Below are 22,810 nucleotides of genomic sequence, written 5' to 3'. Positions count from 1 at the left end.
ATTTACCTTGCATAAACCTGATGTAACCTCATTTTGGTTGGTAACTCAGGCACATTAGATACCTAGTCCCTAACACAACCCTTGGGGTGATTTTTACAGCTCTCCATCCCATATCAAAAGCAAGTCAACCCACATCCCATTCTGTTCTGCTGTTACATCCTAATGCTTCAAGAAGTTGGGAGTCAGATTTCCAGGCTTGTTAGGAGGTGTCAGGATTGTCAGTCAATACTCAGTAAGACTCAGATGAGAGACCTCCGCAGAGAATGCAGAGTGCGGGTACTCTGACACCTATTCTGTGACTGGCTCAGGTTTCTGGGGGCTTTCTAGATATGCAGGGTGCTACTCAGGTCTAAGTGCATCTTGAAATGGTATTTTTTAAACCCTATAGGAATCTGACCCTGAAAAAAAGACACGTATTCACCTACTGCCCTCCAGTGCTGACCCAATTTTTATGGGGTTTTTTCCCCAAAATGATGTCCTATGTTTGATTCCTTTAGGACTGTAATAATTTTCTGTAAAACGTTTCCAACTACAAATGGGTATTCTAAATCATGACGTCATTTCCTTAAGGAGGCAAGATAACCACATTTTTATATTCATTAACTAACATAAACAAAACCCATGTCAGCTTGAGTTAAGATCACTTTTCCAGGAGTATCCATTAGGAGTTCTTGTCAACAGATCAGCTTTGGCAGGTAAAAAAGACAAATCATAAAGCAGCCAAAAAACAACAACAAAAAAGGACTCTCAACCAATATTATGAAAGACATACTGGCCAGCATTTTAAAGGAATAGGTTTCTAAGCTACTATTACAGTTTTATGCACTCTTCCAGCTTTACCTGAACTGTAATCAAAGGTAGAGCTGATACTTATGTGATATTTATAATGTCTGTAGTCATCATTTTAAAGTCACAGTAGTATAGATGTGAAATTCTTGCCATTCGTTTTGTGGAGGTAATGGGAGAAAAATTGGTTCCCAGATGAAGCATAGCAAAGCAGATTTCGTGTGTGTGTGTGTGTGTGTGTAAGCTCGACATGCAGGGTTTGCAAACCACCATTAACGTAGTGGCATGTAGGGCTTTTCCATCACATACACCATGACAGCATAGCCAGGTGTCCCTTTGCCCTTTCGTCTCTGTGGAGAGGAAATGTGTTTGCCCACCAGCACCTGTAAACTCTATTAAGTGCAGTGGGTTCCTGTATATTTGTATTGTAGGTTATTCTCCTCGGCCCCAACACCCTACATCTTATCAGGGTCACGTTTCTCATTGTGATAGATCGTTGTATGAAATAGGTCTGAAATCAGACCATTTTGGAGGAGGGGGACAGGTATCACTTTTGTCATGGCAGACAGCACACTTTGAAATAACAATTTATACTTAGGCCTTAAATGTGTAAAATGACATAATGGAAAATACCTTGGGGGTAAGGATAAGCATTTCAACAGAAACGGAACACCTTTGGCAAACCATTGTACAATTAGCCCATTGTTCTGTACTTTAAAAAAAAAAAAAAAAAAAAAAAACTTCCTGGCAGTGAAAAACAAGTATTTGAAAAGGTATAATGAAAAAGCATTTGTGCAGCTTAAGTTTGAGAAAGAAATGCCAAGAATTCAAATCTCTGTCAGGCTGCTTCACTTCCTTTTTCTTATTTACCTTTTTTTTTAAACCTTTAATTTAGGGAAAAAATAAGTTACTGTAGCAACATTAGCAAGTGGTCCCGCTACCTCAGCGCATTCTGTAGCTTATATAAAAAAGCTGGATGTCCTCCAGGACCACCTGACTTTTCCTGCCCAGGGTCGCCATCAGAACTATCCCCTCTGACAGAGATGGGGGAGGGGTTTTGACTGCATGTAAAGTGTTCCCACACTCTGTGGAGGAGAGAAAAAAAGAAAACAGCATGCATAGAATTAAGTTCTGAGCAGCCAGGTACCAGGAGTTGTTTAATATTGAGGAAAGTTGGTTTAATATTGAGGAAAACTTCTTCCATTTTTTTTTTTTTTTTTTTTTTGGAGGAAGGGTTCTTGATCCTGAGTGGATAATGGAATATTTGAAGGGAGAAAAGTATAGAGAACATTCTAACTGTGGAGTGAGAGGTGGGTCAAGCATGGAGACTTGGAATTTGTGATAAAGGGGAGATTGGCCATGGTACTTGGGGGTACACAGGCGAGAGACTATTCCGACCAGAAGAGTCAAGTCAGCAGTACAGTCAGGGTTTAGAGAGGAGGAGCCAAGGAAGGTTTCGAAATCCAGACCGAGGTGTTTGAATGGAGATAGTTCCAGTGGAACCACTAGAAGACTTCCTTACGTGGCATCCAAGTCCTCCTTCAGCTCAGGCCATTGGTTCTTAGCAGGGGGAATAAAGGAAGTGAGATGGGAATATGAAGCCACGGAGCCTTTATTTTTAAAACCGAATAAATTTATGTCATTTTACAGTATTGGCCCTGAGTCTCAGAACATTCAGCTCTCTCCTATGTGAGCACAGATAACTCTGGACTTGTCTCCTTATAGGGTCTAGAATTTCTATGTCCTAAGAACAGGACATCAGACCAAGACTGTTTTCAGCCATTTTGCCCCCGTTGGAAAGAGCTCTATCACATTCTCAGTGCAAACTGCTTATTTCTTATTTCACCAGTAGCACAGATGAAATGAAGAGTAGGTCCATCACAGGTGTACAAAGCGAAGATGTACTTGTGATCCGTCAATAGAAAAATGACACCATCTGTTGGCAATGCAGAAAATGACACTGAAGATGTCATTGAGGGTCAGGTGTTAAATCCAGGATCACAAAGAGGTCTGACTCTCTGTTGCTAGGGTATAAAGAATGCTAATTATAAAGAAGTCACTGATACAAATAGAAAAATGAATGTCTATAAATTCCTCTTATGGCCTTTCAGAGATTCATTTACAGACTGGTGAAATGTTTGTGTATTTAAGTCTCAGAATGGGAGAAAGAAAAACAGACCAGAGATTGTGGCCCTATGTTGAAGGTGATAGCAGATGAAACAGTTTTTGTCATTACTGTATGGTAGAGTTTATGGCGGTATAAATGCATTTCTCAACCTGGAAGGGGTGGGGTGGTAGGGGTGGCAGAGGGGAAGAGAACACCTTGGTTCTTGCCATGATAATCTTAAAATCCAGTTTCCTATTAAACTGCAGTCTTCTTATGCCTCTTGTGTTGGCCCCTGGTTTTAGTATTCATGAGGCCCATATATGCATTAAAAAATAAAATAAAACAAAACACTGACCCAGCATCACAGAAAAACTGGCCCATCCCTTTGACAGGGTTTTTGGTTAATTTATGCAGGCCCCTTTGCACTTCAGCATTTTCCCCACTGGTTGCTAGGCAACCATTTGAGTTACTGCGCATGCCTTTTTTATGATAAGTGTCATTATGATTATTTTTTAATTATATGACTGGGACTACAGATTAAAACAGCATATTGTCACTCATCCTCTGCCGCTGCTTCTAGCATTCTCACACACTCCTAGAATCACCTTCCAGAATTTACCTGGCAGCGATTTATGGGGGGTTTTTTTGTTTTGTTTTGTTTTTAATATTTCTGCCTTCACAAAGGAAGTAGAGATGACATCATAAGGGGAAGGAGATTTTTGTGAAAAATGACTGTACTGTATCTCCCGAGCTGTTATTGATCTGGATAGGCTGAGTCAGATATTAGGGTCCTGAACCTAAATTATGAATATCTGGTTCCTTTGACCATGTCTGCTTCTAACATTAAGTGATGTTAAATGCTTACATTGCTTTATAGTCTGTTTCTCAAAGTTACAAAATGCTAAGCGTTCGTTGCTATTAAATGTGCTTTCAAGTAAAGCTACCATGAATTTGCGGGGAGGGTATAGCACTGACCCCAGAAACGTGAGGCAGCCACACTTGCTAAATATGTTTGTTCTTTTCAGCACAAATGACTCCATACACACAAAATGAAGTTAGGCAAGATGAAGGGGTTCCACTGGCAAATAATCATAAAGGTTTGTGTAGTTCACAGTGTGGAAAAATGCCCCAAGAGGAGTAAGACTGAAAAGATAGACAGTCCCTGGTACATACGAAAGCTTTTCATTTGAGTTTCCAGAGTATATTCTAACATTATTTTCTGAATATAAAGTGGATTTGAAAACAAAGGGATATGGAAATAAAGTCAGTGTATTTTTTTAACCAACTCAATTACTACTCATTTAGAAATGGAATTTTGGGTGGAATGGGACACTTTAAACATTTGTATCAAACTGAAGAGAGGTTCACTCTGAAAGAGAAATCCACAGTGGCCTTCCCATATGTATGACAGAAGTGGAGATCTACTGGTATTCTAATGTCATTTTGAAGTTAGCACTGGGGGCATTAATCTCCCATACAGTTGTAGTATTTTCTTTGATTTGAAGAGCCCCATGTTTATATGCATGGGATGTCATTTGCTTTTTTGACATTTTTCTGAAATAAAATACAAGTTCTTCTCTGTAGTGCATGATCTGTTATGTTTTTGTTCGTTTCTTCCCTGCCCCCCTACAGTTCAGGGCGACAGCTCAGTGAAGTCTTCATTCAGTTACCTTCAAGAAAAGAATTACCAGAATACTATGAATTAATTAGGAAACCGGTGGATTTCAAAAAAATAAAGGTAGATCTTTTGTTTATGAACTTTATTTTTTAAGTAAATAAAGTAGAAGTGTAAATTCATTGAAATGATTACAGTTAGGACTTGACAGTGGTAACCTATCTGACTGCCACTGACACCCATCCAGGGCTTGGCACTAAAAAGGTCGGGATGTTCTTGTGCCTTTAAATGTATGTTATGAAATCAATATACTGAGAGCTCATATTGATTGTATTGCATTTTATTTGAAATGTTTCAGACTCCTTCCTCGATCCCACTGCTCTTCCTGGTTCCCATCATACGCTCCTTACTCCCCCTTAAAAGAAGGAATACACGTGGGAGGGTGGTCACTGTTTATGACACCCCCTGGAGTTGTGTAGTCCCACCTCCCTGGCAGGACTGTCTACTGGGAAGACACATGGAAAATCAGGCTTTGTTAACCAAGTAATGATTGTTGTATTTCCACCACCACCCTCCCCCACTTTCCTCTGTTTTATCCAAAATGTGCATCAGGAAAGAATCCGTAATCATAAGTACCGAAGCCTGGGTGACCTGGAGAAAGACGTCATGCTTCTCTGTCACAATGCTCAGACGTACAACTTGGAAGGATCCCAGGTGAGACATGTTTAACCTTAAACATGCTTTGTTCTTTTAAGTAAATTTTTTCATTTGCTACCGTCGCTACTATCCTGCAGAAGAAAAGGAAAAATAAAAGCCTATATTTCCATGCTACCTGTGTAAAGCAGTTGAGGCTTTGGCATTTTCAAATTAATGCCAGCTCCTTTGTACCATAGCTATGCTAGTTCCTACTTGTGCTTCCCTTAAAGGCTTGGCTTTTAATCAGAGGAGGAATTTAAGTTAATAACAATGTAATGCTTAAAAGCTAGGGGTACAGTTTTTGCCTTTACAGAGATGGTGTATTTGGTTCTATTTACCTTGGGTTTTCTGATTGTAAACTTTGCATCAGGCGCCGAAACTGCTGTTTTGTTTTAAAACCAAAAACATATAGAAAAAATAACCATGGCCTCCAATTGTTACAAAAATGCTTTTCATCAGGTCACTTGCAATTCTCTTTGCTCCTCTGTAGTTAACAAGTGTAAGAGTCTAAGTAAGTGACACTATTAAAATAACTAAGTTGGCAGAGGACAATTTCACTTTAATTACACATCAATTCCACTCACCTTTTGTAGGACTCCCCTTTTCCTATCTATGCTCTCATACCCCTGAGGCAGAAAGAACAAGAAGAGAGGTCAGTGTGTCCCCCAGCCAGTGCAGAGTCAAGCCTCTTTCCGGATCGGACTTGTTTTTATCTTCATGTCAATTCCAGTCACTAAATTGGAGAATATGGGACTCCTCAGAATGTGCCTTGAACAGACCATACCTTTCCAGTTAATGGGAGTTAATAGAAATATTATTTTGACCAAAACACAATAGGTCGTGAAAGAAGCCTTTTTCAAAGAAATTTAAGATGAAAACTAGGATGCAGAGAGTAAATATAAGCATCAACAAGGAAGTCTTTTATGAATGACCACTTACAGTTTGTGGATAGATTTGGGGGTTCTTTATAGGACTGTGGCAACATTGTGATATACACCCCGTCCCAGACAGCCTCCCTGTCTGCCGACACCCCTGAACTGGGGTGACAAATGGCCTCTTGACTGGCTTCCCTCCAAGGCCCTCCTGGATGCTGGCCTATCTTTCTGTAACCACCTTTTTTTTTGTGTGTGTGTGTGTGTGTGTAACCACCTTTTTATCCTGTGCATCTACTGCCCACCAAGCTTCGAGCTTCCCCATGTACTGTTAAATTCTAGAATGAACTTAGTCGCTGTAGTTTGCTTTCTAAAGTCATATACTAACTATTTGGCCTCATTTCTTGCTGTTCCTCAACCTAAACAGTTCATGGTCCAGTAACGGTTCATGGTCCATGACACCGGCTTCCCCAGATACACATAGAGTTGTAGGAAAGAACATGAATACAGAGAGAGCCTTGACGTCGTCACACGATAGTAACATCGTCGTCCCGTGTCATAACCAGGAAATTGGCAATGGCACCATCCCGGATGCATCTTTCTTACTTTTGCCTCCCTACCTTTCTCCTCCTCTCCTTTTCTGAAAAGGCCATCTCCTTTCTCATGATCCCTGGTGCGATCCCCCTCACCCTAAAGATCCAGCTCAACTCTAGTGTCCCTGGCAGATTCTGCCCCAGTGGCCCCATCCCAGTGTATCATCTTCACCATTTTTAAGTGTACAGCTCAGTAGTGTGAAGTATATTTTCATTATTCTGCAACAGATCTCCACAACACTTTCATCCTGTAAAACTAAAACTCTGTAATCATTCTGCCAGACACCATTCTACGTTCTATTTGTACGAATTTGACTCCTCTAGATAGCTCATAGAAGCAAATCACTCAGTGTTTGTCTTTTTGTGAATGGCTTATCATTTCACCTAGGATCATGTCCTCAAATTTCATCCATGTAGTGTAGGCTGCGACAGGATTTCTTTCCTTTTTAAGGCTGAATAATACTTCATGGTTTGGATAGACCTCGTTTTGTTTCTTCATCCCTCTATCGATGGACATTGGGTGTGCTTCTACCTCTTGGCTACTGTGAATAGTGCTGCTGTAAACATGGGTGTGCATGTACCTCTTCAAGACCCTGCTTTCAGTTCCTTTGGGTATATATCTAGAATTGGCATTGCTGGATCATGTGGTACTTCTATTTTTAGTGTTTTGAGAAAACGGACCATTTTGTAACTTTATCTCTCTCTCAGCAACTACACAGGGCTGTGCTCAGATAGGTGCATACACTAGCGAGAAAGCACTGATTGCAATAAGTAGTGGCTGGTACTGATAAACTCAGTAACAAATAATAGCCTCCATTTTGTTAGGAGAATTGCATTTTTTAAAAAAGGTTGCTTTACCACAGTGTTTGATGGAACAACTTAAATAAGAAATAGTTTTTTTAAATACTGGTCTTGCTGTCAAAAATGAGAGGGCATCGTATTGAAGCCCTCCCTTCCCTCCCAAGCATGCACACACACAACACACACACACAGTCTCTGAAATTATTTCAACTGCATGTGGACTTTTCCTGTAAGACTATGTCTGTAGATTTGAGTTTGGTATTTTCCTGCAGGCATAGACAATAACGTTGATGTTTCTACTAACATTCATGTAAGATAATGCTGGCGTGTGGCACAGGGAAGAAAAGAGCATGCTGCGACGGTGAGTCTCGGGCCCTCAACTTGAGGTTTTTTAATAGGTGCCACTTTGACCCTTTAGATCTACGAAGACTCCATCGTCTTACAGTCAGTGTTCAAGAGTGCTCGGCAGAAAATCGCCAAAGAAGAAGAGAGTGAGGACGAGAGCAACGAAGAGGAGGAAGAGGAAGAGGAAGACGAGTCAGAGTCAGAGGGTGAGTCTATGTGGTTTCTCCACTGGTTTGGCCCTGGCCACCTGCATCGCTGTTTCCACAGATGCCAACAGAGCAGACGTTGGAGTCAGGCACATCTGGACTCCAGGTCTTGCAGTGTTCTGTGTCCTAGCTGGGCAACCCCAGGTCATATACTTAACCCCGCTTGAGCTCAGTCTCCTCCTCTGTGAAACTGAAGTACTAAATGTGCCCCCAGTCATGCGAAGAGCTTACTTAGCACATGGCCAGGCTCACAGCAAATATGGAACGTTGCCTTTGGAAATCAGTGTAATACACATTTTCTACCAGCATGGCTGTTGATACCACCTATCTGTTAACCTAGCACAGTGGTTCTCTAACCTGGGTGATTGCTGGCCTCCACCACTGAGTTTCTGATTCAGTAGCCTGCGGAAGGGTCTGAGAGTCAGCCTCTCTAACAGGTTCACAGGGGATGCTGATGTGACTGGACCCGGGCCCACACTTTGAGAATCACTGCTTTAGAAGATAATTGTCAAACTGTGGTCCATTTTGTCCATCATGGATCAGATACTGATCCTGTCTTTATCTTGGTATTTTATTCATTATGGCTCTGTTTGGCGTGAGTTTTGAGTTTTTAAAACATTGCACTGAATAGTATTTATCTTGATTACCGAGTTTTGGTGCCCTCTTAAACTTTGCACCCAAGGCAAATATCATATCAAAGGTTACAGCTGCCTTGAAAAGTCTAAAATTTCTTCTTACCTAATTAAGTTTTCACCCCATACCTCCTCGTAAAGTAATAAATCCTAGTAGTTTTTAGTCTTCTATGTAAAACAGTTTAGATATGCTTTAACATTTTTTATTAGATTTGTTTCTAATTACATACTTAGTACAGACAGCTTGGAAAATATTTTTAAGAAAGGAAAATTGTATAATTCCATCATCCAATATACATTTAACTCCAGTTGCCTTCCAGTCTTTTTATATACATAAATATTTTGTTTATAAAAGTATAGCACACTGTTTTGTAGCATGGTTCTTCTATTACAAATATTTTCCCATAGCAATGACTGTTTTTATACAGCAATACATATATTAACATCCATTAAATGAGTGTACCAAAACATAGTAATCTCAGCCCAAATAATGCTCTCCTGAAAATTCTGACCCATAAACCACTGCTGCACACACTGTAAATCTGACGCATACATATTGCTGCACAGAATGGAGTTGATTTCTTTGTCAGCGGTGTACGTACGTGTCTGTTTCCCCATACCCTCATCTGTTCTCAGTATTATTCTTTTTAGTGATTCTGCCTTTTAAGTATTAATTTAACTTTTTTCAGTTTCATATGGTTACTCCCTAGTTTTAATATCATAGCATTTGATGTTTAAGTCTACAAAACAATTTTAGCTAAACGTTGCCTTGGTTTAGAGCGAGATTTCGAATCTGTTTTCAAATAGCTACCTTCTTATCCCAGCTATCGGTTGAGATACGTTTGCTCTAATCTCTCCTGAGACTTGGTATGTTAACTTTCTGTAGCCTGTAGCCACTCTAACAAATTACCACAAACTTAGTGCCTCAATACAACTTACATTTATTATCTCACAGCCCTGTAGGTCACGGGTTTACTGTGGGTCTCTCTGGGCCAAAACCAAGGTGTCACCAGCCTGCCTTCCTTTGTCGGGGCTCCAGGGGAGAATCCATTTCCTTGTGTCTCTTTCTCATGTTGCATCTCATTGACCCTCTCTTCGGCCTCCACTTCATCCACATTTTTTTGCTGTTGTTGTTGAGGTATAATTGACATATAATAATATACTAGGTTATACAGCATAATGATGCGATATATGTCTATATTGTGAAATGATCACACCTCAATCTACTTAACACCCATCACCACACACAGAAAAAAATTTTTTCCTGTGATGGGAACTTTGAAGATCTACTCTCTTGGCAACTTTCAAATATGCACTACAGCGTTATTAATTATACTCACCATGCTGTACCTTAAACCCCACGACTTATTTATTTTATAACTGGATATTTATACCTTTGGATTCCCTGCACCCATTTCCCACCCCACCTCTGGCAGCCACCCTATCTGTTTTCTGTATCTGTGAGTTCAGTGGTTTTCTTTTTTAATTTCACATATAAGTGAGATCATACAGTATCTGTCTTTCACTGACTTATTTCACTTAGCATAAAAGCCCTCATGGTCCATCCATGTTGTCGCAAATGTCCTTTTTTTTAATTTTTAAAAATGTTTATTTTGTATTGGAGTATAGTCGATTTACAATGTTGTGTTCGTTTCATGCGTAAAGTGAAGTGATTCAGTTATAAGTGTATCCATTGTTTTAGATTCTTTTCCCATATAGGTTATTACAGAATACTGAGTAGAGCTTCCTGTGCTGTACAGTAGGTCCTTGTTGATTATCTGTTTTATATACAGTAGTGTGTATGTGTTAATCCCAAACTCCTAATTTCCCACCCACTGCCCCCACCCCCCGGCCCTGCCACTTTTCTTCTTTGGTATCTGTAAGTTTGTCTTCTAAGTCTGTGGGTCTGTTTCTGTTTTGTAAATAAGTTCATTTGTATCCCTTTTTTAGATTCCACATATAAGCGATATCATGATATTTGTCTTTGTCTGACTTACTTCACTTAGTATGATAATCTCTAGGTCCATCCATGTCACTGCAAATGGCATTATTCTATTCTTTTTATGGCTGCGTAATATTCCATTGTGTATATGTACCCCATCTTCTTTATCCATTCCTCTGTGGATGGACATTTAGGTTGCTTCCATGTCCTGGCTACTGTAAGTAGTGCTGCAGTGAACATTGGGGTACATGTGTATTTTCAAATAATTACGGTTTTCTCCAGATATGTGCCCAGGAGTGGGATTGCTGGATCATATGGCATGTATATGTCAATCCCAGTCTCCCAGTTTATCCCTCCACCCCCTTTCCCCGCTGGTAACCATACGTTTGTTTTCTACATCTGTGACTCTATTTCTGTTTTGTAAATAAGTTCATATGTTCCATTTTAGATGATCATTATAAGTTTTAGCCTTCATTCTGTTAATGTGTTGTATCATATTGATTGATATATTGATGTTGAACCAACTTGCATCCCTGGAAGAAATCCCACTTAATCATGGTATATGATTCTTTTAATGTATTGTTGGATTCAGTTTGCTAATATTTTGTTGCGGATTTTTGCATCTACGTTCATCAGGGATATTGGCCTATAATTTTCTTTGCTTGCAGTCTTCTGGTCTAGTTTTGGTACCAGCATAATGCTAGCCTCGTAAAATGAGTTTGGAAGTGTCCCCTCCTCTTCAGTTTTGTTTGGTTTTGGGGGTTTTTTGACAAAAATTTGAAAAGGATAGGTATTCATTCTAATTCATCTTTAAATGTTTGGCAGAATTCACCAGTGATGCCATCTGGTCTTGGACTTTTGTTTAATGGGAGGTTTTTGACTGTGGACTCAATTTCCTTACTAGTAATTGGTCTTTTTCTATTTTCTTTGTGATGCAGTCCTGGTAGGTTGACTGGTTCTACAAATTTATCCGTTTTTTTCTAGGTTGTATGATTTGTTGGCACATAATCGTTCATAGTAGTCTCTCGTGATTCTTTGCATTTCTCTGATAACAGTTGTAACATCCCCTCTATCATTAGTGATTTTATTTGAGTCCCCTCTCTTTTCTTCTTGGTGAGTGTAGCTAAAGATTTGTCCACTTTTTAAAATTTTCAAAGAACCGGCCCTTAGTTTCATTGATCTTTTCTATTGTCTTTTTACTCTCTATTTTTTTGTGGTTGCGTGTTTGTTTCCAGTTTGATCTTTGCTGTTTCCTTCCATCTACTAAGTTTGGACTTCATTTGTTCTTCTTTTTGTAGTTCCTTGAAGTATAAAGTTAGGGTGTTTTTTTTTTTTTTTTTTTTTTTTTTTGCGGTATGCGGGCCTCTCACTGTTGTGGCCTCCCCCGTTGCGGAGCACAGGCTCCGGACGCGCAGGCTCCGGACGCGCAGGCTCAGCGGCCATGGCTCACGGGCCCAGCCGCTCCGCGGCATATGGGATCCTCCCAGACCGGGGCACGAACCCGTATCCCCTGCATCGGCAGGCGGACTCTCAACCACTTGCGCCACCAGGGAGGCCCTAAAGTTAGGGTGTTTTATTGGAGATTTTTGTTTCTTGATGTAGGCATTTATCACTGAACTTCACTTCTAGGGTTACTTTTCTGCATCCTGTAAATTTTGGCATGTTTGATTTCCATTTTCATTTGTCTGAAGGTATCTTTTAATTTACTCTTTTGGTTTCCTTGTTGAGCCATTGGTGGGTCAGTAGCACGTTGTTTAATCTCCACATTAAGTGTGAATTTTCCAGTTTTCCTCCTGTAATTGATTAGTTTCATGTCATTATGGTTGAGAAGGCTTATTGATAGTTCAATCTGCTTAAATTTATCAAGCCTGGTTTTGAGGCATCACATATGATCTATCCTGGAGAATGTTTCATGTGCACTTGAGAAGAATGTGTATTCTGTTGCTTTTGAATGGAACCTTCCATATATAACTATGAAGTTCTTCTGGTCTAGTGTGTCATTTAAGGCCAGTGTTTTCATATGGATTTTCTGTCTAGATGATCTGTCCATTAATGAAAGAAAGGTATTAAAGTCCCCTAATATTATTGTATTGCTGTCTATTTCTCCCTCTATGTTGTTAATAAATGTTAGGTCCTCTTTTTGTATTGACTCTTTGCTATTATGTAATGCCCTTGTCTCTTATTACAGTCTTTAAAGTCTCTTTTGTCTGATGCAAGTATAGCTGCCCCAGCTTTCTTTTGGTTTCCGTTTGCATGGACTGCCTTTTTGCATCTGTTCGCTTGCAGTGTGTGTGTCTTTAAAGCTGAAATGAGTCTCTTGTAGGCAGCATATAGATAAGTCTTGTTTTTTTAACCATTCAGCCACTTTGTCTGTTGACTGGAGAATTCAGTCCATTTACATTTAAAGTAATAATTGATAGATATGTACTTATTGCCATTTTGTTCATTGTTTTCTGGCTGTTTTGTAGTTGTTTTTCTTCTTTTATTATCTTCCTTTGTCATTTGATGACCTTCTTTTAGTAGTTTACTTCGACTCCCTTCTTTTTATCTTTTGTGTATCTACTATAGGTTTGTGGTTATCACGAGGCTTACATGTTATAACTTATATTTAGAAGAGTCTATTTCAAGTTGATAACAACTTAAGTTTGAATGTATTCTAAAGCTCTATGTTTGTTGGTACTCCTTCCCTCTGTTTTATGTTTTGGATGACACATTTTACATTTTTTTATCTTGTGAATATACTTGTGTATCCTCTAACTAATTATTAAAGTAAAAGATAAAAGTAGTAAAAAGAACTATATTACTTATGTCTGGCTCTAGAAGTGACTAATCCACTAGATATATATTTACTTTACCAGTGAGGTTTATACTTTTATGTGTTTTCTTGCGGCTAATCAGTACCCTTTCTTTTCTTTTTTTTTTTTTTTAATTAATTAATTTATTTATTTATTTATTTATGGCTGTGTTGGGTCCTTGTTTCTGTGCGAGGGCTTTCTCCATTTGCGGCAAGTGGGGGCCACTCTTCATCGCGGTGAGCGGGCCACTCACTATTGCGGCCTCTCTTGTTGCGGAGCACAGGCTCCAGACGCGCAGGCTCAGTAATTGTGGCTCACGGGCCTAGTTGCTCCGCAGCATATGGGATCTTCCCAGACCATGGGATCTTCCCAGACCAGGGCTTGAACCCGTGTCCCCTGCATTGGCAGGCAGATTCTCAACCACTGCACCACCAGGGAAGCCCAGTACCCTTTCTTTTTAACTGAAGTAAGTCCCTTTAACATTTCTTGTAAATTCAGGAGTTCTTGATGAACTCCTTTAGCTTTTAGTTATCTGGAAAACTCTTTATGTCTCCTTCAATTCTGAATGATATGTTTGCCAGGTAGAATATTCTTGGTTGGAAGTTTTCTTCTTTCAGTATTTTGACTGTTTTGTGCCACTCACTTCTGGACTGCAAAGTCTCTGCTTAAAAATCTACCCCTAGTCTTCTGGGGGGTTGCCCTTGTATGTAACAAGTTGTTTGTTTTTCTTTTGCTGCTTTTACAGTGCTCTTCTTGTGTTTTAAGTTTTGACATTTTAATTGTAGTATGTCTAAGTGTAGGTCTCTTTGGGTCCCTCTTATTTGGGACTCTTCCTGGATCTGGATGTATTTCCTTCTGCAGATGAGGGAAGTTTTCAGCCATTATTTCTTCAAATAAGTCTTATGCCCCTTTCTCTCTCTCTTCTCTTTCTGGGAGCCCTACAGTGTGAATATTGATCCACTTTATGTCGTCCCATAAGTCCCTTCTTTTGCTGCTCTGATTGGATGAGTTTCACTGCCCTGTCTTTGATTTTACTGATCTTTCTTCTGCTTCCTCTTGTCTGTTGTTGTACCCCTCTAGTGTACTTTTCAGTTCAGTTATCATATTCTTCAGCTCTGTGACTTCTATTTGGTACTTGCTTATAAAGTTGGCCATTGAACAACACAGGTTTGAACTGCATGGGTCCACTTGGAGGAAGACTGTTTTTCAATAAATACATACAGCAGTACTATACAATCTGCAGTTGGTTGAATCTGTGGATGCAGAACCCCAGATACGGAAGGCCAACTGTAAAGTTACACACAGATTTTTGACTGCACAGAGGGTTGGCGCCCCTAACCCCCATGTTGTTCAAGGGTTAATTGTGTTTTCTCTTTGAAGTTCTCAGTGTTTTCATTCATTCTTATCCCAAGTTCAGTGAGCATCTTTATGACCATTATTTTTAATTCTGTCCATCAGCTAAGCCATTCATCTTGGTTTTATTAAAGACTTTTTTTTCTGAGGTTTTATCTTGTTCTTTCATTTGGAACATATTCCTCTCTTTATTTTCCTTGACTCTCTCATTTGATAAAACAGCCATCTCTTCCAGTCTTGAAGGAGTGGCCTCAGGTAGGAGACAAAAACTTTATCATTCAACCTACACCCTAATTCTTCCTTGTCTCTCACACCTTTGTGATTGTCCAAGCAGCCTACATTGAGTGGCTCCCAATAGTTGAGGGTGTACCAAGACCTGTCAGTCCATGTCTTAGAAGGGAGGATCTCAACACCTAAATTCAGGCTGATGGGAAGCCAGATCCTCAGGCAGCAGCTTTTTAAAGGATGCAAATATACAGTCCAGTGGGACCACAGGCCTAAGTCCCACTGACCACCAGAACCAGGCAATCTGAAGGTATCCCCTGGGCAGCCCTCGCACAAACCATGGCACCGGGCGTGTGTAAAAGCTCCCCTCCAAGAGACACTAGTGCTCTGGAGTATGGCAGAGGGAGAGTGCAAAGATAGCATCCCCCCTCTGCCAAGTTCTCTGGAAGGGATGACGGTCAGCCCTTAGATACGGGTTAAATATAGGCCGATGCTTTAAGATAAGCAAATAAGCCTCTTTTATGTAAAGTCTGGGTGCCTCTCAATCAGCTGACTTTCAGCTGGGTCCTGGGGCAGGAGAGTCTGCGCATGAGAGTTTTACGAGCCATTTCTGAACTGGCTGTAGCCCTGTGGGTCTTGTGGACACAAGCCCTGTTGGTTTTCAAAGCTAGATGTTTTGGGGGCATCCCTCAGGTGCAAGTCTTAAAAGTTGGGGTGCCTGATGTGGGGTTCAAACCTTCAGTCCTTCTAGAGAAAGCTTCCGGTTTTCAGTTCCTTTCCAGTTGTGGGTCACTGCACCAAGGATGGCATTTATCATGAGATTATGTATCAGCCTTTCTGCCTTTCTTACTTGCTTCAGTGTGGGTTTTTCCACATTTGTCCAATGTGTAGGCGTCACTGAGCTAGTTTTTAGGTCTTTTTCAGAGGTTGTTCCATACATACCTTAGATTCGGTGTGTCCATGGGAAGAGGTAAGTTCAGGGTCTTGTGTCACCTTCTTAAATCAGAACCTCATCTTCTTCCACTTTGAAGGACTCGTGTGATGAGATTGGGCCTAGCCTACCTGGTTAGTCTAGGATAATCTCCCCATCTCAAGGTCAGTGGAATCCCTTTTGCCATGCAAAGTAACATTTTCACAAGTTCTGGGGATTAGGACATGGACTTCTCTGGGCGCCATCACTATTCTGCCTGCCACCCTGGTTAACTGGAACTTGTCAAAGGTCTGTGTAATGGTGTCATAAAGCCTTAGGATGCTGTTTAAAGGGCCCATCTGATGGTCCAGTTTATTAGCCTAGTTGCCCATGGCAGCCTTTCAGGTGGGTTTTTTGGAGGGACATATCCACTGACTCACAAAGCCTGATAGCTTTTGAGCGTCTCACACTCCAGTGAGTATTTAGATTATGTTCTTGAGGATGTATTTTCTTACCTTTACTGACAGCCTTCTGCCCTTTCGCACCTCCCATGGATTTCCTGTACTCCCGTGTCAGGAAGAGCCACACCTGTGAAGATAAAGATATTTCACTTTTTCTTTCCAAATTACTTTTTAAATTTTTAAAGTTTTCACACCTTCATGCATTTCCATTAATAGGTAGACTTTTGCATCCCCAGTCTTTTCTTCAAGTCCCCACCTTATAGCTTATTAAGCAGTAGACATTTGGGTATGACATATGGAAGCCTGGACTAGGAATACTGTTTGGAGCACTAGGATTTGCCAGCCTTTTGCCCTGTTTGGGATGGGGGAAGGGCATATGCTGCCCCCTGCACTTCAGTTCAGAACATCTCTGCTCTCATCTTTTTTGTTAGCCTGTACTTCCATGGAAGACTTCATTTCTGGAAACATTTTGTGGGTCCTTCCCCTTCACAAAAGAAGTCTGGAAATTTCTCATCTCTAAGATTCCTTCTGGAGCTGATTCTCTCCATGACAATATCTATTTCTAGGTTCCTTGAGACCCACCAAACATAATATTCTAACAAAACTGGTTGGAATGAGAGACTTTCATTCTCAGTCACTTCATCATCCATCCCTAAAAATGCTGTTCTGTGGACACCTGTCCCAGAACAATGCCAGGGAACAGATTTTCTGTGAACCTTGGGAGGTGCACCTATAACTATGGTATAACACTTTGACTTTTTTCTTCCATGTGTTTTTATTTCTATCCTCAGAATAGCCCTGTGAGAGTGGAAGTGGGTGCCATCTTTCTGTATGTGTATATACTTGAATTCTTTATGTCTCTCTATACAGAAATATATGGAATTTTATGTCATCTATTAATAGAGAATCATACACACACAGGGATGCATATATTTTCAAATATGGAGGTATACTTCTTTTTCTGGAAATAATCACCAGAAAGAGAACAGTAGGGTGAGAGACTAGAGATGGGGAAAGAAACCTTTCAAATTCATTTGTTTTGTTTTTACTTTCCATTTTGTACCTTTCTGTACTGTTAAAAATATTCACCTATGAATTTTCTTTTTAAGTCAACTGAAGTTATTTACACAGTAAAATCATTGGCTTTTTTTTAACCTTTTACACTTATGTATACTTTTTAATGTCAAAGTTCTGTTTAAAAAAATGCCCATTCCTCTGTTGATGGACATTTACATTGCTTCTGTGACCTGGCTATTGTAAATAGTGCTGCAGTGAACATTGGGGTGCATGTGTCTTTTGGAATTATGGTTTTCTCTGGGTATATGCCCAGCAGTGGGACTGCTGGGTCATATGGTAGTTCTATTTTTAGTTTTTGAAGGAACCTCCATACTGTTCTCCATAGTGGCTGTATCAATTTACATTCCCAGCAACAGTGCAAGAGGGTTCCCTTTTCTCCACATGCTCTCCAGGATTTATTGTTTGTAGATTTTTTAAATGATGGCCATTCAATGGAATATTACTCAGTCATAAAAAGGAATGAAATTGGGTCATTTGCGAGATGTGGATGGACCTAGAGACTGTCATACAGAGTGAAGTAAGTCAGAAAGAGAAAAACAAATATCATATATTAACACATATATATGGAATCTAGAAAAATGGTATAGATGATCCTATTTGCAAAACAGAAATAGAGACACAGATGTAGAGAACAAACGTATGGACACCAAGGTGGGGAAGGGGGGGCTGGGATGAACTGGGAGATTGGGATTGATATATATATACACTATTGATACTATGTATAAAGTATATACTGTATAGCTCAGAGAACTCTACTCAGTGCTCTGTGGTGACCTAAATGGGAAGGAAATCCAGAAAAGAGGCGGTGTATGTATACATATAGCTGATTCACTTTGCACAGTAGAAACTAACATAACACTGTAAAGCAACTGTATTCCAATAAAAATTAATTATAAAAAGATATTCTTTTAGTGAAAATTTTAAAATGCCCACACCCCTCCACGCAGTAGGTAAGGCTGCCCTCACTGTCCTGGTTAGGAAGATCCCTGTTCATCCATTAGGAGACCTGGAAAGGACCCAGCCCAGCTTCCCTCTGGGACCTCATTCCTTCTTGTTGCCCATTTAGGGTGACTGTGTAGCTTATCGTGCAAACTTAGACATGTGACATTGACATTGCAAGTGAAAGGGGTGCTACCTATAACTAGATGGGACAATGGAGAAAAGGCTTGAATCAGTGGAGAATGTTCAGGGTACTCCGGGATGTTGGGTTTGTCATCTGCAGGTAGGCGATCATTTTTCTACCTGTAAAAAGATTTCCCTGTGATTCCTCATGGCTCTGTGTTTTGGTTTTGTTGTAGCAAAATCTGTTAAGGTGAAAATCAAGCTCAATAAAAAAGATGAGAAAGGCCGGGACAAAGGAAAAGGCAAGAAAAGGCCAAATCGAGGAAAAGCCAAACCTGTGGTGAGCGATTTTGACAGTGATGAAGAGCAGGATGAAAATGTAAGTGCGGCTGCCTTGCCTGAAGTCGGGAAGCTCTCCCCACTTCCGTTTCCCTCTCATACTCCCAGGTCCGTTCCAAACTCTCTGCTTTATTACCCAGAAATGAAAATGTAAAGATTTGGTGTTGAGGGATGTGAACTGAGCTGCATGATTTAAAACAAAGAATTTGGGGTTTTGTTTATTGCCTTTTTAATAGTCTCCAAAAGTGAAAAACTACTCAATCAAGTTTCCTTTTCCCCTTTCTTACCTTCCCAGTGGAGTTTTCTCCATGGCTGCTTAATATTTTATATCCATAACACCCAGCACAGTGCCTAGGGTACAGCAATATATAGAGGAAATAATGATTCCATGGGAGACTGACAAAAAGTGGGATGATGTCAGTTAGTTTGGGGTTTGAGTTGCTATTTCAGGTGCCGTGTGGAAAACCCAGATGCATCTTTAAGTACTTAGAGGTGTTATTTTTAATATTTGAAAAATTCAGGGAGCCCTGATGGAGCCAGGCCCTGACATAAGGACCTTTCCAGATGGTACCCTGTTCAGTGCCTATTACTATTAGCATCCTAAGACAGACGTCACTCTCAACATATTACAGAAATCAGTGCTTAGGTTATGTGTGTTTTGCTGCAGGTCATGGAAGTAAATAGCAGAGGCTGAATTCAGACCCAGAGAGCATTAACTCAGTCTGGTGCACTGTCCCTGACTCTGTGGTCCACAAGGTAGCAGTGCTGGCACAAGCTTCTAATACAGTGCCTTTTAAAGGGCCCTCTATTTCTTTCACTTTCTGGAGGACCTCAGGTTCCCTACCACACACCCCTTTCTTTTTTCTTTCTGGAAGGTTAATTTTCCATGTTAGCATTTATGCTACTTTGATTTTCCTTCAACATACTGCTATCTGGGTCTGTTGAAAAGGTTGAGCATTCTTATCCCACCCAGCCTTTAACCCTCGACACAAGCATCTTCAAATACATTTAAAATCCTATGTTTGTTTTGGGCTTCCCTGGTGGCGCAGTGGTTGAGAATCTGCCTGCTAATGCAGGGGACACGGGTTCGAGCCCTGGTCTGGGAAGATCCCACATGCCGCGGAGCAACTAGGCCCGTGAGCCACAACTACTGAGCCTGCACGTCTGGAGCCTGTGCTTTGCAACAAGAGAGGCCGCGATAGTGTGAGAGGCCCACGCACCACGATGAAGAGTGGTCCCCGCTTGCCACAACTAGAGAAAGCCCTTGCACAGAAACGAAGACCCAACACAGCAAAATAAATGAACAAACTCCTACCCCGCAACATCTAAAATAAATAAATAAAATAAAATCCTATGTTTTCTTTAAGTAGACAGCAAATGCATGGAATTTTTTTCTCCCATGAATTTTCTAAAAACGTAGTGCTAAAATTAGAAATCAATAGCCATGAACTTTCCACGCCCAAGTGCAATAGAGCAAAACACTGGCACAGACAGCGGGCATGGCTTTGGGATTTCCAAGTAGGAGCTCCCCTTTTCAGCATCGAGGCTGTTGATGCCTCTTTACTGGGAGGGTTAACTGTTTCCAAAATGTCATTTCTTTTCTACATTACCTCTTGATGGCTTATTGTCTTTTTTATCTTTTTACTTTTAGGAACAGTCAGAAGCAAGTGGGACTGATGATGAGTGATCAGTATGGACATTTTTTTCTTGGTAGAACTGAACTCCTTCTCCCCTCTCTCATCTCCACTCAGTGAGTTCATTTGTCATATGGGCACTGGGTTGTTTCTATATCATTATCATCTATAAGCTAGCTTTAGGATAGTGCCAGACAAACATATGATATCATGGTGTAAAGAAACACACACTCATACACAAATCTTTGTAACATATTGTGACCAAATGGGCCTCAAAGATTAAAACAAACAAAAAAGCTTTTGATGGAAAATATGTGGGTGGATAGTATATTTCTATGGGTGGGTCTTGGTAACGGTTTGATTGTGCCTGGTTTTATCACCTGTTCAGATGAGAAGATTTTTGTCTTTTTGTAGCACTGATAACCAGGAGAAGCCATTAAAAGCCACTGGTTATTTTATTTTTCATCAGGCAATTTTCAAGGTTTTTATTTGTTCGGTATTGTTTTTTTTTTTTTTTTTTTACACTGTGGTACATATAAGCAACTTTAATAGGCGATAAATGTACAGTAGTTAGACTTCACCTACATAGACATTTTTCCATTTTATGCTCTATGATCTGAAAAAAACGCTTTTTGAATTGTATAAGATTTATGTCTACTGTAAACATTGCTTAATTTTTTGCTCTTGATTTTAAAAGAAAAGTTTTGTTGAAATCGCTATTGAATATTGCAATCTATATAGTGTAATGGATGGCTTCCTTTGTCAACCTGATCTCCTGTGTTACCCATGTGTATTGTCTCCTTCTCCCTCAAGTGTACTTAATCTTTGCTTTCTTTGCACAATGTCTTTGGTTGCAAGTCATAAGCCTGAGGCAAATAAAATTCCAGTAATTTCCAAGAATGTGGTGTTGGTGCTTTCCTAATAAAGAGATAACAGCTGAGCTCAACAAACACTGCCTCTGGTTTTTGAGTTCTAAAGGACTGAAACCCTGGTGCCTGAGTCACAGTCTCCTGCCGAGAGCCGGGCAAGCTCTTGCTGCAGCGCACGTGGTAGGAAAAAAATTTAAGAAGACTCGGAGAGAATCCCCTGAGATGAAGCAGGTGTGTCGCAAGGGAGAGGAGTCTATTGCTTTTGTGACTTTTAAACTTATACAACAGGAGAGATGCTGCCATGGACCGAGTCACACTAAGCCCCTGCTCAACCTTTTCTAGTGGCTTAAATTCTATTTACTTGCCAGAAAATCTACAGGTATACCTCAGAGATATTGCAGGGTCAGTTCTAGCCCCGCAAAGTGAATGTCACAACAGAGTGAGTCACACGAGTTTTTTGGCTTCTCGGTGCATGTAAAGTTGTTAGGTTTGCACTCTACTGTAGTCTATTAAATGTGCAATAGCATTATGTCTGAAAAAACAATGTACATACCTTCATTAAAATATACCTTATCACTAAAAATGCTGACCATCGTCTGAGCCTTCAGTGAGTCATGGTAGTAATATCAAAGATCACAGATCACCAAAACAAATATAATAATGAAAAAGTATCACAATCATCACCCAAAACATGATAAGCATGAAGTGAGCCACTGCTATTGGAAAATGGCACCAATATACTTGCTGGAGTCAGGGTTGCCACAGACCTTCAATTTGTGAAAAATACAGTAACTACAAAGTAGCACAGTAAAGCAAAGCGCAGTAAGATGAGGTATGCCTATGTATGGTAATATAGATTTATACTGTTGTTTAGCATGGAATAAATCTATGTTCATATCGATTTAGAAAGATCTGAAAAGTGCTCAGTTGAAAGACTGGTTCCGTAAATACCCATATACCCTCCTACTAAGATTCACAACGACTAATCTCCCTACCTCCCACCCCACCCACTTTTTTTTTTTAACATCTTTATTGGAGTATAATTGCTTTCCAATGGTGTGTCAGTTTCTGCTTTATAATAAAGTGAGTCAGTTATACATATACATCTGTTCCCATATCCCTTCCCTCTTGCGTCTCTCTCCCTCCCACCCTCCCTATCCCACCCCTCTAGGTGGTCACAAAGCACCACCGCTTGTTTCTTAACTAAACCATCTGAAAGTAAGTCACAACCATCCTAACGCTTTACCCCTAAATACTTCAGCACAAATCTCCTAAGAATAAATGCATCTCCTGGCTAACCACAGTCCTACTTTCATACCAAAGGGAATTAACAATAGTTCCCTAGCATCTCACATACGATCCATAGTCACATTTCCTCAGTTGTCCCCAAATTGTCTTGCATTTGTTTTTAAAAGTTTACAAAGAAGCCTAGCCAAAGCTTGGCACATTCTTTCTTATGGACCCGACGACGACATGGACCAAAATGCAAG

General features: G+C 40.2%; 1 protein-coding gene across 8 annotated transcripts in view; it reads left to right on the top strand.

Moving 5' to 3' along the window:
* SMARCA2 (SWI/SNF related, matrix associated, actin dependent regulator of chromatin, subfamily a, member 2) overlaps window positions 1-21,704 on the top strand; it is a 185,945-nt gene extending 164,241 nt beyond the window's left edge. For all 8 annotated transcript variants that reach the window (XM_060102248.1, XM_060102240.1, XM_060102244.1 and 5 more), the window contains 5 exons: window positions 4,526-4,631; window positions 5,121-5,222; window positions 7,889-8,021; window positions 18,715-18,857; window positions 20,469-21,704. In XM_060102248.1, the coding sequence (XP_059958231.1) occupies window positions 4,526-4,631; window positions 5,121-5,222; window positions 7,889-8,021; window positions 18,715-18,857; window positions 20,469-20,504 (520 nt within the window). In that variant the 3' untranslated portion in view covers window positions 20,505-21,704. The remainder of the gene's footprint in view (window positions 1-4,525; window positions 4,632-5,120; window positions 5,223-7,888; window positions 8,022-18,714; window positions 18,858-20,468) is intronic.
* Window positions 21,705-22,810: the final 1,106 nt, after the last annotated feature.

This window comes from Mesoplodon densirostris, chromosome 6, assembly GCF_025265405.1.
Source record: "Mesoplodon densirostris isolate mMesDen1 chromosome 6, mMesDen1 primary haplotype, whole genome shotgun sequence".
Lineage (NCBI taxonomy): Eukaryota > Metazoa > Chordata > Mammalia > Artiodactyla > Ziphiidae > Mesoplodon > Mesoplodon densirostris.
Note: the sequence above shows the minus strand (reverse complement) of the source record. Positions and strands in the feature narration are given on the sequence as shown.